Below are 14,214 nucleotides of genomic sequence, written 5' to 3'. Positions count from 1 at the left end.
GAATACATCTCAACACACACCCAGTACACTATATAACTACTATATGGACATCCAGAGCACTGTAAAATATAAATTGTCCTATTCAGGGCTAAAGATTCAATTGTGGTGGAGGATTCCTTGCTCTTGTGGGGTAACATCAGATGGGACTTGTGGCTATGAAACAATCTCTGACTCTGGAGCCCCCTCCACGCTGGATGCAGGAGTTGATTTTGGGACTGTAGGAAGTAGTTCTGACAACCCTGGACACCTTTCGTCTCTAACAATGAACTCTGCTCTCCTGAACAGGCTGATGGGTCTGATATCATCTGGAGAGGACACAAGCTTCATTGTATAGGAGAATGGTCCAGTTCTGTTCTTAATCTTTCCAAGCACCCACTTTTGATCAGCTCTGTAGCTCCTCACCAGGACTACTTACTCGGGAGTGAAACATCGAACTTCCTTGTTTGAGGAGTCCTCAACTTGTCTCAGCTGTTTGTCCTGCATGCTCCTTCTGAGGTAGGTTTTGAGGAGATCCAAGCATGAGCACAAAGGACTACCCAGGAACAGCATACCTGGTGAGTTGGTTGTGGAATGTGCTGCGTTGTGATAGGAAAGGAGGAACTTGGTGAGCTTCTGATTCAGTGCTAGTGTAGATTGTTCTACTGATATTGCTCACAATACCATCCTTAGATGTAATAGGTCTTAGTCCATTCATTTTCAGGAATGACTGAAATTACTCCATAACAAATTGTGGTCCATTGTCACTAACTAAGTGTTCTGGAATATCCAGGCTTCTTAACATATCAACAGCGTGTGAAGCTATAGTTGATGTGACTGGGAACACGTCCAGCCACTTTGTAGCTGCATCCACTACCACCAAGAAATTTGAGCCTTCAAAATCTACATGTATCATCTGCCAGAGCAGTGTGGTCTATTCCCAGGGATGGATAGGCACTGCTCCTGACATCTTCTGAATGTGTTGACATCCCGAAGAGTTCATGGCAGACTGCTTGCTCTGCTGACCTATCCCAGGCCAGCAGACAAAGCTTCAAGCCAGCACTTCCATTTTCACCATGCCTAGATCATTAGCATGTAGAGTAGCTACTCTTAACACTTTGGCTCTCAGCTTGGACGTTACAATTCTCAATCCCCACATAAGGCAACCCCTGTAAAGAGTGTTCATCCCAGCACTGGTAAAAAAAAATGGTGAAATTGGAATTTGTGCTGCAAACTCCAGCCATTTTGGGTAGCCATGTGGACCTGAGAGAATGTGGAGTCTTCGCTGCTTTCCCTTTGGATCATCTCTACATATAGGGTGACTGCTACTTTGCATTGGAGAGAATTCATCAAGAGTAAATGTCCGCTTTTGTAAATTTTTCCAACTATTTCCTTTTCCAAGGATAAACAGGGCACTGCCTCAGTTGTCCTCTTGAATTTCATCTTGCAATTCCAAGGTACAGGGCACATCTCTGCATTCATGCTGTTACTGATAATGGAACACCCTTGTAGGGATTGAAAATGGACACCAGTGGTTGATTACCAGTAATGAGGGGAAAGTCTCTCCCATACATGTACTGGTTTGTAAGTGTCACACCCCAAACCAGACTCAAGGCTTCCCTGTTAATCTGTATATATTTTTACTCTGCAGCAGGAAGGGAACGTGATGCAAAAGCTATGGACCATTCACATCCATCACTCATAACATGTGACATGACAGCACCTAGACCATACGGTGAGGCATTACAGGCAACCGTCACTGGACAAAGTGGATTATAATGTTTGAGTACGTTGTCTGATGTCACCATCTCCTGTCTTTTGGAAAGCCACCTCACACTGCTTTGTCCATTGCCTTTTCTTCCCAATCTGTAGTAATGAGTTCAAACGGTGGCGCACAGAAGCCACGTTTGCCAACTGTTATAGTAATTGACAAATTCCAAGAAGGAACACAACTGTGACAAGTCCTTTGGCCCTGGGACATCCACCACTGCTTGAATTTTCTCAGCACACTTGTGTAATCCTTGGGCATCAATAGAGTGACCACAGTAATTGATGCTTGGTTTAAAGAATTTACAACTTGTTGCTTTGTGCTTTGAGCCTATAATCTTGTTATCTTTTTAACATGGTCTTGAGATTTTGGAGATGTTCCTTGTCATTCTTACCAGTAACAATGTTGTCATCCTGGGTGCCTGGGCAGCCTTGCAGCCCCTAGTCCACAGCTTTCTGGCAGAGTGCCAGTGCAAGTGCTACTCCAAAAATAAACCTATTATCATCATAAAACCCTTTGTGTGCATGCTTGAGGCAAGAAACACACTTCTTCTATCTCTATGTGTAGGCCTGAGCTACGTCTACTTTGCTGAAATGTTTACCTCCAGAAGGGTTTGCAAAATATCCTCTATCCTGCACAGAGAGTATTGATCTAATTTCAGTTGTGGGTTGGTGGTGATCACAGATCCTGACAGGCCCATCCTTCTCAGCTACTGGGACCACTGGCATTACCAGGGGCTCCACTCAACCTTGGAAAGAATTCTGGTCTCCATGCAATCAGCTCACTGGCTACTTCATCATGGATGGTATAAGGAACCAAATGGGTGTTATAAAACTTGGGAGTGGCCTTTTCATTTAACATTATTTTACCCTTGACATGTTTGAGTTTTTCAATGCCATCCTTGACCACATCTGTAACATCATCCAGTACCTTCCTTAATTCACTTCTGGTTGACCCTATTGCAAGGGATGTGGCCTGCAAATGGTGGGTGGATCTTCAATTGTCCCAACAAATTACAGCCCCACAATGTTAGCATTCCTGTTTTTACCACATACAAGCTCGCTGGGGCTTGTTGATTGTTGTATTTCACTGTTGTGCATATAATTCCCACAGGAGTTATCTTTTCTCCATTACAAGCTCTTAGTTGTACTCCAGGCTTTAGTTCAGTATCTTTGAAATATCATTCAAGCTCATTTTATGGAATGACTGAAACAGCCAAGCTGGTGTCCAGTTCCATTTTAATTAACTTGCTGTTCACTTCTGGTTTAAGCCATATTGCTTGTGTATTGTTAGTTTTCACCTTATAAATCTGAAGTTCTATGTCATACTCATCATTATCGAATTTATCAAGAGCATGCAGATTAATTCTCTTTTTGAAGCTACAACCTGATTTTTGTTTTTTCATCTTTTTCTCTCCCCTGTGCAGACCTTATATTTTTGTCTGCTCAAGATGCTCTTGGTATGTGTCCTACCATGTTGCATTTTCTGCAAGTTTTGTCGGCAATAGTTTGGCTCAGGTTCATTTTAAAACTTCCTCGTCATCACTGTTATGCTTCGCAACTGAAAAATTAATTGAAAGACAAAGACAGGAGCCTGGAATACTCAGCTGATTAGTTTTTTTTCTTTTAGTGACGTGCTCATGTACATTGTAGTGTATAACGAGGTACACCTTTCACCTACTGTGCTTCTTACACAGAACACATTGAATTATGCAAACAAATGCTTAATCAAACAATATATTACTGAAACACTAAATACACGACAATTTGCCATTTGAACTCCTTGCTGCGCCTGATTTATGTACAAGGGCACAGAGGTCCCTCTGAACATTAATGTTTCTCTATCTCTCACTATTTTGATTTTTCTAACAAGGCAAGTGATCGCCACATTCCAAAATTGGCTCCTTCAATTTCACCTCTTCAAAACCTTACAACATAGTTCTTCTGATCCTGGGGAATTACCACCTTCCAGTCCTTTAAGTGTCTCCTTTGTCTATTCTAATGCCAATCTTTCTCAGCTCCTCATTCACTCCAGACCCATTAATCTCTAATACTCTAAGAGATTTTCTGTGACTTGTCTGCAAAAACAGACACAAAACACTGGAATTTCTTTGCCAATTCCCATTCCAAATGACTATTTCTCCTCTCTTAGTCTGTAAGAGCCCTTAGCAACACATGCTAATCATTTTCTTTTTTATGTTTTTATAGGCACAGCCACAGTCCTTTACAATGCATGTTTTGAGTCTCTTTCAGAATTACTCATATTCTGCTTGACTATCTTTTTATCAGCTTTCCTTTCCTCTTCTGATGAATTTTGAAATGTTTCCAATCCACAAGACAGCTGATCATTTTGGCAGAAGTCTTTACCCTTGATCTAATACTATATTCAAATTAGTTAGTTAACCATGCTATTTGGTTATATGCCTTAAAGTACAACAAATAATTGGTTCCCAGTTTTCACAAAATTTAAGTATTAGCAATATTATCCAACCCTTCTCAGCTATCATCAGAAGCCAGTTCATCATATACACACTGCAGTTACAGTTGCTCTGAATCACAAAACTTAGCACCAGCTCCCGCATTAATCAGCTGCAATACATCATCTGTCTTCAAAAGTCAAGATATTGATTTAATTGTTTAAATATAATCTTACATCATAGTTCTCACTCAAAGTCCACCAGCCATAATAACTACACTCTGAACACTGTACACTAGATTAAAATGAGCCTCTGCAGAGCCATGCAACCCAATGGGGATCCTACATGTTGTGCAAAATAGTGAATCATTATTGCCATTACAGAAGTCATCTGAACAGAAGCAATGAATTTGAAACATCTTAGGTTAGCACTTCAAAATACTCAGAGCGTTACACAATGAAAACAGGCACTCCTTAAAACAGCAGCCACAAGTCTTGGCCCATCTTTGCACCAATGACATGGGTAGACGAGGTTGAGGAGGTCCTTAAGAGAGATTTTGGAGAGCTAGGTAGAAAGCTAAGAAACAGGACCTTCAGGGAAGTAATCTCTGGATCGCTGCCTGTGCCACGTGCCAGTGAGGGTGATTTGGCAGGTGAAATGTGTGGCTGAGGAACTGGTGTAGGGGGCAGGGGTTCAGATTTATGTATCACTGGCATCTCTTCTGAGGAAGGTATGACCTGCACAAAAGGTATGGGTTATACCTGAACACGAGGGTGTTCACTATCCTTGTGGACAATTTGGCTAGAGTTGTTCAGGTGGGTTTAAACTAATCTGGCATGGGCCTGGGAACAGGAATGATAGTGCTGAGTTAGTTCATTTATAAACAGGGGCCACATGAGTGAGACTCCTAGTAAGGAGAGGCCAATGATAGGGCAAATTTGCTGTCAACAGGATGTGTTGCCATGTGAAAAGCTGGACAAAAATCGAAAAGGGTGAATACAGGATTGAAGGTGTTATATTTGAATGTGCACAGCATACAAAATAAGGCAAATGAACTTGTAGCACAGTTACAGATTGGCATTATGATATTGTAGGCATCACTGAATCATGGCTGAAGAATTGTAGCTGGGAGCTTAATGTCCATGGATACACATTCTGTTGTAAGAACAGACAGGAAAGCAGAGGGGGTGGCATTACTCTGATGGTAAAAAATGAAATCAAATCATGATGAAGAGGTGACATAGGGTCAGAAGGTGTTGAATTATAGGTGGATACAGCTAAGGAACTGCAAGGGTAAAAATACACTGATGGGTATTATATACAGACCCACAGATAGCAGTAAGGATGTGGTCTACAAATTACATATAGATATAAAAGGGCAATGTTACAATATCCATGGGGCATTTCAATATGCAGATAGATCGGGAATATCCAAGTTGGTTCTGGATCCTGAGAGGGGGAATTTCTAGAGTGTCCATGAGATAGCTTTTTAGAGCAGCTCGTGGTTGAGCCCACTAGAGGATCAGCTATTCTGGATTGGGTGTTGTGCAATGGACCAAAATTGATGAGAGAGCTTAAGGTAAAAGAACCCTTAGAGTGAAAATGATCATAATATGATTGAATTCACCCCAAAATTTGAGAAGGAGAAGCTAAAGTCAGATGCCCCAGTATTATAGTGGAGTAAAGGAAGTTGCAGGGGCATGAGAGGGAAGACAGCCAAAACTGATTGGAAAATAACACTGGCAAAGCAGCAATGGCAGGAATTTCCAGAAGCAATTTGGAAGGCACAGGATTCATACACCCCAAAGTGGAAGTAGTATTTTAAAAAGGCAAGATGGCACAACTGTGGCCAACAAGAGAAGTCAAAGCAAGGGTATATAATAGAGCAAAAATTAGTGGGAAGTTGGAGGGTTGGGAAACTTTCAAATACCAACAGAAGGCAATTAAAAAGTCTTTAAGAAGTTAAAGAGGAAAAACGAAAGTAAGCTAGCCAATAATATTAGAAAGGTTACCGGAAGTTTCTTCAGATACAAAAAGTGTAAAAGAGATACAAGACAGGATATCAGACCGCTGGAAAACTATGCTGCCGAGGTAGTAATTGGAGGCAAGGAAATGGTGGAAGGACTGAATAAGCATTTTCCTTGTGGAAGACACCAGCAGTATGGTGGAAGTTCCACATATCAGGGGTCATGACATGTGTGAAGTTACCATTACTGTGGAGAAGGTTCTTGGAAAACTGAAAGGTCTGGACCTTTCATCCCAGTGTTCTAAAGAGGTGACTGAAGAGAGTGTGGAGGCATTAGTAAAAACCTTTCAAGAATCACTAGATTCTGCAATGGTTCCAGAAGACTGGAAAACTGCAAATGTGGCTCCACTCCTCAAGAAGGGAGAAGACAGAAGAAAAGAAGTTATAGGCTGGTTAGTTTGACCTCAGTAGTTGGGAAGATGGTGGAGTCTATTTTTAAGGATGTGGTTTTGGGGTACTTGGAGGCACATAATAAGATACTATAGGCCATAGTAATCATGGTTTCCTGAAGGGAAAATCTTGCTTGACAAATCTGTTGGAATTCTTTGAAGAAATAACAAGCAGGAAAGACAATGGAGAATCAGTTGATGTTGTGTATTTGGATTTGCAGAAGGCCTTTGACAAGGAGTCACACATGATGCTGCTTAATAAGCTACAAGCCCATGGTATTACCAGAAAGATTCTAGCATAGATAAAGATTCTGGCAGGAGGAAAAGAGTGAGTATAAAGGGAGCCTATTCTGTCTGGCTGCCGGTGACCAGTGTTCCACAGGTGTCTGTGTTAAGACCAATTCTTTTTACATTATTATCAATGATTTGGATGATGGAACTGATGGCTTGGTTGCAAAGTTTGGAGACGATACGAAAATAGGTACAGGGGCAGGTGGTTGAGGAAGTAGAAAGGATACAGAAGGACTTGGACAGATGAGGACAATGGGCAAAGAAGTGGTAGATGGAATACAGTGTCAGGAAGTGTGTGGTCATGCACTTTGTAGAAGAAATGAAAGGGCTGAGTATTCTCTAAATTGAGTGAAAAATACAAATCTAAGATGCAGAGGGACTTAGGAGACCTTGTGCAGGATTCTCTAAAGTTTAATTTGCAGGTAGAGTCTGTGGTAAGGAAGACAAATGCAACATTAGCATTCATTTCAGGAGAACTAGAATATAAAAGCAATGATGTAATGTTGAAACTTTATAAAGCACTGGTGAGACCTCACTTGAAGTGCTGTGAGCAATTTTGGGCCCCTCATCTTAGGAAGGATGTGCTGAAGCTGGAGAGAATTCAAAAGAGATTCCCAAAAATTATCCCACGTTTGAACAGCATTTTGTATGAAGAGTGTTTGATGGTTCTAGGCCTATTTTCACTGGAATTCAGAAAAAATAAAGGTGACCTTTTGAAACCAATCTAATGGTGAAAGACCTTGATACAGTGGTTGTAGAAAGGATGTTTCCTATGGTGGGAGAGTCTAAAACCAGAGGACACAGCCTCAGAATAGAGGGGTGTTCTTTTAGAATGGAGATGAGGAGGAATTTCTTTAGCCAGAGAGTGGTGAATCTGTGGAATTCTTTACCACAGACAACTCTGAAAGCCAAGGCTTTATGTATATTTAAGGTTGGTATATCCTTGATTGGTTAGAGCATAAAAGGGTATGGGGAAAAGGCAAAAGATTGGGGCTGAAAGGAAGAATGGATCAGGTATGATGAGATACTGGGGCAGACTTGATGGGCCAAATTGCCCAATTCTGCTTATGGTAATTCTGTCTCATCTCTGGGATCATTGTACCTTGATTTAAAGGTTGTTGGCACGTGGCCTAGTGGATAAGGCATCGGTCTAGTGATCTGAAGGTCACTGGTTTGAGCCTCAGCTGAGGCAGCGTGTTGTATCCTTGAGCAAGGCACTTAACCACACATTGCTCTGCGACGTCACCGGTGCCAAGCTGCTTGGGTCCTAGTGCCCTTCCCTTGGACAACATCAGTGGCGTGAAGAGGGGAAAGCTTGCAAACATGGGCAACTGCCGGTCTCCCATACAACCCTGCCCAGGCCTGCACCCTGGAAACTTTCCAAGGCACAAATCCATGGTCTCACGAGACTAACAGATGCCTATTATTACTCTTATGATTTAAACAAAAAAGGAAATTATTTTCTTTACAATAATAATTTTGTAGGAGGAAGGTGGTACAGGTCGCAGAAGACTCTGTGACAGATTCTAAAAGACAGCTAATTTAACGTTGTTCTCAATGAAATGGATTTTCCATATGTCACAATCTGTATCTCACTCCTGCTAAGACAAAATTCACTACAACTTCGACACACGCTCCTAACATTCTGAACCCACAAGCTGCTTATTGTACAAAAAAAACTAATTATTTATTTGTCCTTGCAACATAAATATCAGGAATGAATGAACCAATTTAAATTGGTTGGAGTGAGAAGTGAGAATAATTCATTATAGAACAACAGGCTGCTTTGGAAGTAGTAACTAACAGATTCAGATTAGCCCCGATTATGATGAGGAATGAATGCTGGAGCAAAACTGAAATAGTGTGCCCACCCACACAGCTGAGTGCCATTGCATAACGCTGTCTGCTTCTGGAGTCAGCAACATTTGCGTTGTGTAGAGGTTTACCAGTTACTGGGTGCAATATTGCATGGTGCTGATTTTTTTAAAAATTTAACAAAATCACTAAAATTGGAAAGACTGTTGAGTACTGTATCACCATTATATTGAATAGACTTGCTTACTGCTATGTACTTTTTACTGGCTTTCCAAAGCAATCTATTGACAAACTTCAACCTATTCAGAACACAGGTGCTAGACTTTTAACCAAAAGCAGGATAAAGGAGCATATCACTCCTGTCCCAGCTACTCTGAATTGGCTTCCTGTATCTTTTAGAATTTATTTCAAAAGTTCTCATACCTGCTTTCAAAGCACCAAATGGTGGGATGGGAGTACATAACAGAATTGCTCTCTTTTCTAAAATCCTGCTTGAGCCTCAGGGCTTCTCCTGCTAGTCTCCTAAAATGTTTACAAGTTCCCTCAAAAGATAGTTGACAGATCAGCATTTTTGTTTTTTAAACTCGGCTCCTAAACTGTAGGACTCCATACCCGAAAGCACAAGGGGTGCAGACTCAGCTGACACCTTTAGACACCAGCTCAAAACCTATTTAACCTTGCCTTTAACTCACATATCTTTGTCCTTTATTTTCAGATTAGCTGTTTATCCCTTTGCAAAGCACTTTGAACTACATCATTTGTATGAAAAATGCTCTATAAATTAGTATTTCTTATTGTAAGAGGAAAAGGGACAGTGATCATCCACATTAAATACTAGCGAAAGGAGCAGGAGTTTCCAACATCTGGACTGTTGTAGTAGATTGAGATCCAGATGTTCTGAGCATTATCTGCCACCCTTCAATCATATTGTTCTTTCCACCCTCATAGATGTTGAGCCATCCTAGATGTTGCCTGGAGGTATCCTACAATGTTATTGCAAGTGAACCAGCTGACAGAAATGCTTATGGTTCCACAAGATACCAAGAAACACTATTGTAGGTTATTCCAGGGTAGGAGATGCCAAGGCAGGAGACATCAGCAGAATGATATGCATGAAGCATGAAAATTTGGTACGGCAAAGAAGGTTAAAAAAACAAAAGGATATAAATAAGACAAGTCCAGATTAGGCATTGTGCCACAAACAGAAGGAGAATTCCATGTCATGAATTCAAATGTTCCTGTTCACTTGCTCAAGAGTGACCAAGGAGCAGTCAGAAAACAAAAGTCCCGAGACACAAATCTGAATGGCACGTCGATCCCAGAAGATTAGGTCATTGGGCTTGAAGAAAGTGTAATAGCTGATACAGTTACAGTTGATGGCAGGAGTAGGTAAAAATAGGCCCAATTATCTGAAGGGGATGCAAACCTTGTCAAACAAGATTCAGACCTCAGGGCACAAGCTTTGAAAAGAACAAAGAGTATGTATTGTTTATTTATTATTATTAATTTCCTTTTGTATCTGCACTCTAGTTGAACACCCAAGTTGGGTGGGCTTTCATTAATTCGGTTATGGTTATTATTCTACTAATTTATTTAATATGCCCACAAGAAATGAATCTCAGGGTTGTATGTGGTGACATATGTACTTTGATAATAAATTTACTTTGAATACTTTTGTTCAAGAGGTTCACATTCTCCCAGCTCACATTTACCAAAGGCAGATGGACTGCAGTCAGCCCTTTTTTGGTGTTGGTTACTCTGCCACACAGATCCAAGGTAACGTTGAGATTGTGGTCAGTATGAGAAGCAGATCTGATGTAGGCACGAGTGATGCAGCTTTCAGGTGATAAAGCAGAAGCTATTGAGCAAACTGTGAGAACGTTGACAAAGCTAGTATTCTGAAACTGGTCAAATTGGAAGCTGAGCTACTTGAGGCCCTAACTTATGGAGACCCAAGTCACCTTGTGCATTTCTATAAATGAATACAAAAAAAAACAAAGAGAGATCAGATTCTACATCCCATCAGTTGCACACTATCATGGAGTAGACAATTGTGACTTCAGAATGCAATTGCACAATAAAACATTTTCAATGTTCATTTTAAAATAAACTTTGTCTGAACTGCAACTTGATAATGACCATTTCCAGGTTATTTTGCAATCCTCTAGACATTTGTCCATGCCATTCCCATCACAATTTACCCTTGTGCATTATGGTGCACTAGAATTTCTGAGTAAGGAAGGTGCAAGACTGTATTGTAGATCAATACAAATGGATTACCCAGAAAGCACTCTTGTTGTGGAATTGGAAGCTCTAAGTGAACAAAATACTATCTTTGGTGTTCAATATGAGGTGAATGCATGATAGGGAACATAACCTATTTGATACCATCTTCAAAATGTGAAGTTATTTGTTTTTGCAGTGGGAGAGATTTTGGTTAGTCAGTCATTTGGTTCCACAGATAATATGTTCCATCTCCAAAACAGAGTCTACTAAATTTTTAATGCTCCCCAACAACAAGTACAGTGGATTCTTATTAATGAGTGCACGTCAGGACCAGTACATTTTGGTAAATAATAAGCAGTTGCCTCAATTAGCCAAAGTTTCATGTAAATAGTTAAAAAGGTAAGGTACAAAAATAACAAACTATTATTTAACTGAGTAACAAATTATGTACTTAAATGAAATACAGAACAAATTAGAACACTACTACTGTACTATGAGACTGGATATTAGTTCCTAGTACTTATCGAGGGAGGAATTCATCTGCGTCACGTTCTTTTGATTGATTGTAAATAAACAAAATCAGTATAGACACCTGGTGCAGAGAATGGACTGCATTCATACAATGCTTTAAATGATTGCGCTCTCCAGAACTTCAATTTCATTATAACATTGCCAATACCTTCAAATCTTCGTAATTTGTAACTTGTAGTAGTGAAATTGTTGCATTTTCATGCCTGGCTGTTTCTGGCATCTCCAAGCCTGAATGCATGGAACCACAGCAAGCAAAACAATTCAGAATTGTTTTACTGCGTATTTGTCGGCAACCGTCAGTGACAAAAATCACTGCTATTTGAACACAGACAAATGCAACTGACTATTTAATAACTATTCGCTCTATCGCCTAACGGCCACACAAGCGCACATGACTGATGATAGTTAGAAACTGTTCAGCAAAATGCTCCTGCCCCAGTTAAGTGGCGTAGTGCTGCCCCCGATTGACCGATAGCCCAATTAACCAGAATCCACTCTACAGCTTGGGCTTTTGTCCTGTGCCTTCCAATAACAGGAATAATAATTTGATCAGTCTGTAGCCCTATAAAACTGCACCCAATCCCTAATCTGAACTTTAGCTGAGCACACATCAATTTCTTCTGGAGTTCTTATCACTGTAGAATATTATTAATTCCATCCACCGTTGCCACTTGCTGAAATCTTGCCTTTGTGGAAATATCCATTCCTACCAGCATTGCCATTCATAAAAATCAGCGTTTAAAAGATCATGTGTCACTTCCCTTCTGAAAGTAATGATTTTAACTGCTGACTGCTTGGAAAGGAGTTAGGTTTATAACTTTACCTTTGTTTTTCAGGTGCACTGAGTCATAATCATCTATGATAATTCTTCTTCAAGATCACTAATGCATCAATGTCTATTCAAAAATATGTTCTGTAACATGCAAAATACAAGCTGAAAAATAACATACAGTGACTGTGCCTTACCTTCAACCAGAAGGGAGAATTTTAGGAGAATCATCAATCACTTTTGCACCATTGTTACTGGACAACTCTCAGCAACCTTTACATCTCTTTTCCATTTCTTGTGCGTGAATGTAGGTTTGTACCAGCACCCACTATATTCTAAATCTCCTAGTCATATTTTCTTAAATACTTTGTGCTTATCATTATAACATACAATTTATATAAACTTATAGCAGAGACACCATTTGTTAATTAACCTCAACTGCATCCCCAAAAGGTACACTTCAATTAACATCATAATTAGATTGTATTGCTGGCATATCCAACAGCATACTACAATGATGATGAACTGTATCTCGTTCCATTCACTGAGGCCATTTCTAATGCAGCACCAGTGTTGTTTTTAACAATTTTTGAAATGTTTTTAGCTGAAAAACTTTGTTATATCCTGCCATAATGCCCTCTGACACATCTCGCTCCTTGTTATACAAATGAAAATGTTGCTGTCAAAGTTCACAGAGTAACAACATAATTCTGTCTGGTGCACATCACAATGCTGCATTATTCCCTGACTGGCCTCGTTTTCATTGTTAGAAAGTATAATCTACCACATAAAATTTTGCATGCATCTTGTTCATTGGGTTCTCAGTCAATGACGTTTCTGATTCTACAACAAATGCAAAGTGATCATTTCTCTTATCGCATATAGTTGTCTCTTTTGTTCCAGCCATTATCACAGTTTAGGACTTTAAATAGTCCTGCATAGTTTTATTATTTTTTAAAAATGGGTAATATATTTATGGTAATTGTTGGAAGCACAATACAGAACTCAGATGCTATTCTGAGATGATCGTTAGAAAAATCATTCCACAAAACACTTTTTCCCCCCTTCCATGAGTAGTTGTTCCTACAGCAGTATAAACAGGCACACACATAAATGCATAAAACATGGAATGAATATTTTCTTACTTCACTGGCCTTTAACACCCCAAACAATGGAAAGAGGAAAGCAGGAACCATTGCTGCTGCTCCAAGTGGGACTGCCTCGGACACCCAATACACAGCGGTGACTATAAGGACATACGCACACTGTGCTTCTGGCTGGAAAACAAAAAGAGAACATTTACTTAGTTGAATCAGAGACAGTGAGTGTATCAGCTGGAATATTGGTGTGAGCGTGAGTGGTGCAGTGTGAAAATTTGAGCATTTTCAAAGCAGATTATGACTGTTTGACATACATTTAACTACAGCAGAGGCAGCAGCACAATGCCAAGACAATCCAAACCACAGGAACAACATGGTGCCCAGGGAATGAAATATACAAATGGAAAAAGCGCAGACTGGGCCCTGAGAATCTTGCACATAATCACAACACGTGCACTCATCCCAAATACCATACTGTAAAATGTAACTGATTTCTGTGTCAGCAATCTAACTTATAACCAAAACAGTTGCTCACTGTGTGGAGTGACCAAACAGCTACTAAAAGCTCTGTTTAGGGAGTCCAGCAAATAACCATAGCAACCCTAAGTTTAGCAAGAGCAATGGCACAAAGTGTCTGGGCGATGCAATGCATAATCACAGTGGCTGTACTCCACTGCAAGGCAGTCCAACACTTGTACTGTGCCTCAACAACCTGGCACAGCACCACAGAAACTGCACACAGTCCCATGTAACACTACAGCAAAGTCCCACTCTTCCCCCAGACAACCCTTCAGTTAGTCACAACAGGTACATGCCACGAGTCCACAACATCCAACCAATTTATTCACAATTGATCACTGAGTGTGGGCAATCCAATTTCAATCACAGTGAGTGATCATTGCAACCA

The 14,214-nt window shown here is 40.3% G+C and overlaps 1 protein-coding gene across 1 annotated transcript in view; it reads right to left on the bottom strand.

The window, feature by feature from the left end:
- Positions 1-14,214, bottom strand: part of slc13a4 (solute carrier family 13 member 4) — an 83,437-nt gene that overhangs the window by 54,068 nt on the left and 15,155 nt on the right. The window contains exon 2 of the mRNA XM_059978190.1: positions 13,353-13,484. Coding sequence (XP_059834173.1) covers positions 13,353-13,484 — 132 coding nt within the window. The remainder of the gene's footprint in view (positions 1-13,352; positions 13,485-14,214) is intronic.

The sequence above is a fragment of the Hypanus sabinus genome, chromosome 8 (assembly GCF_030144855.1).
Source record: "Hypanus sabinus isolate sHypSab1 chromosome 8, sHypSab1.hap1, whole genome shotgun sequence".
Taxonomy (NCBI): domain Eukaryota; kingdom Metazoa; phylum Chordata; class Chondrichthyes; order Myliobatiformes; family Dasyatidae; genus Hypanus; species Hypanus sabinus.
The sequence above is the reverse complement of the archived record's forward strand: the minus strand, read 5'-3'. Positions and strand labels throughout refer to the sequence as shown.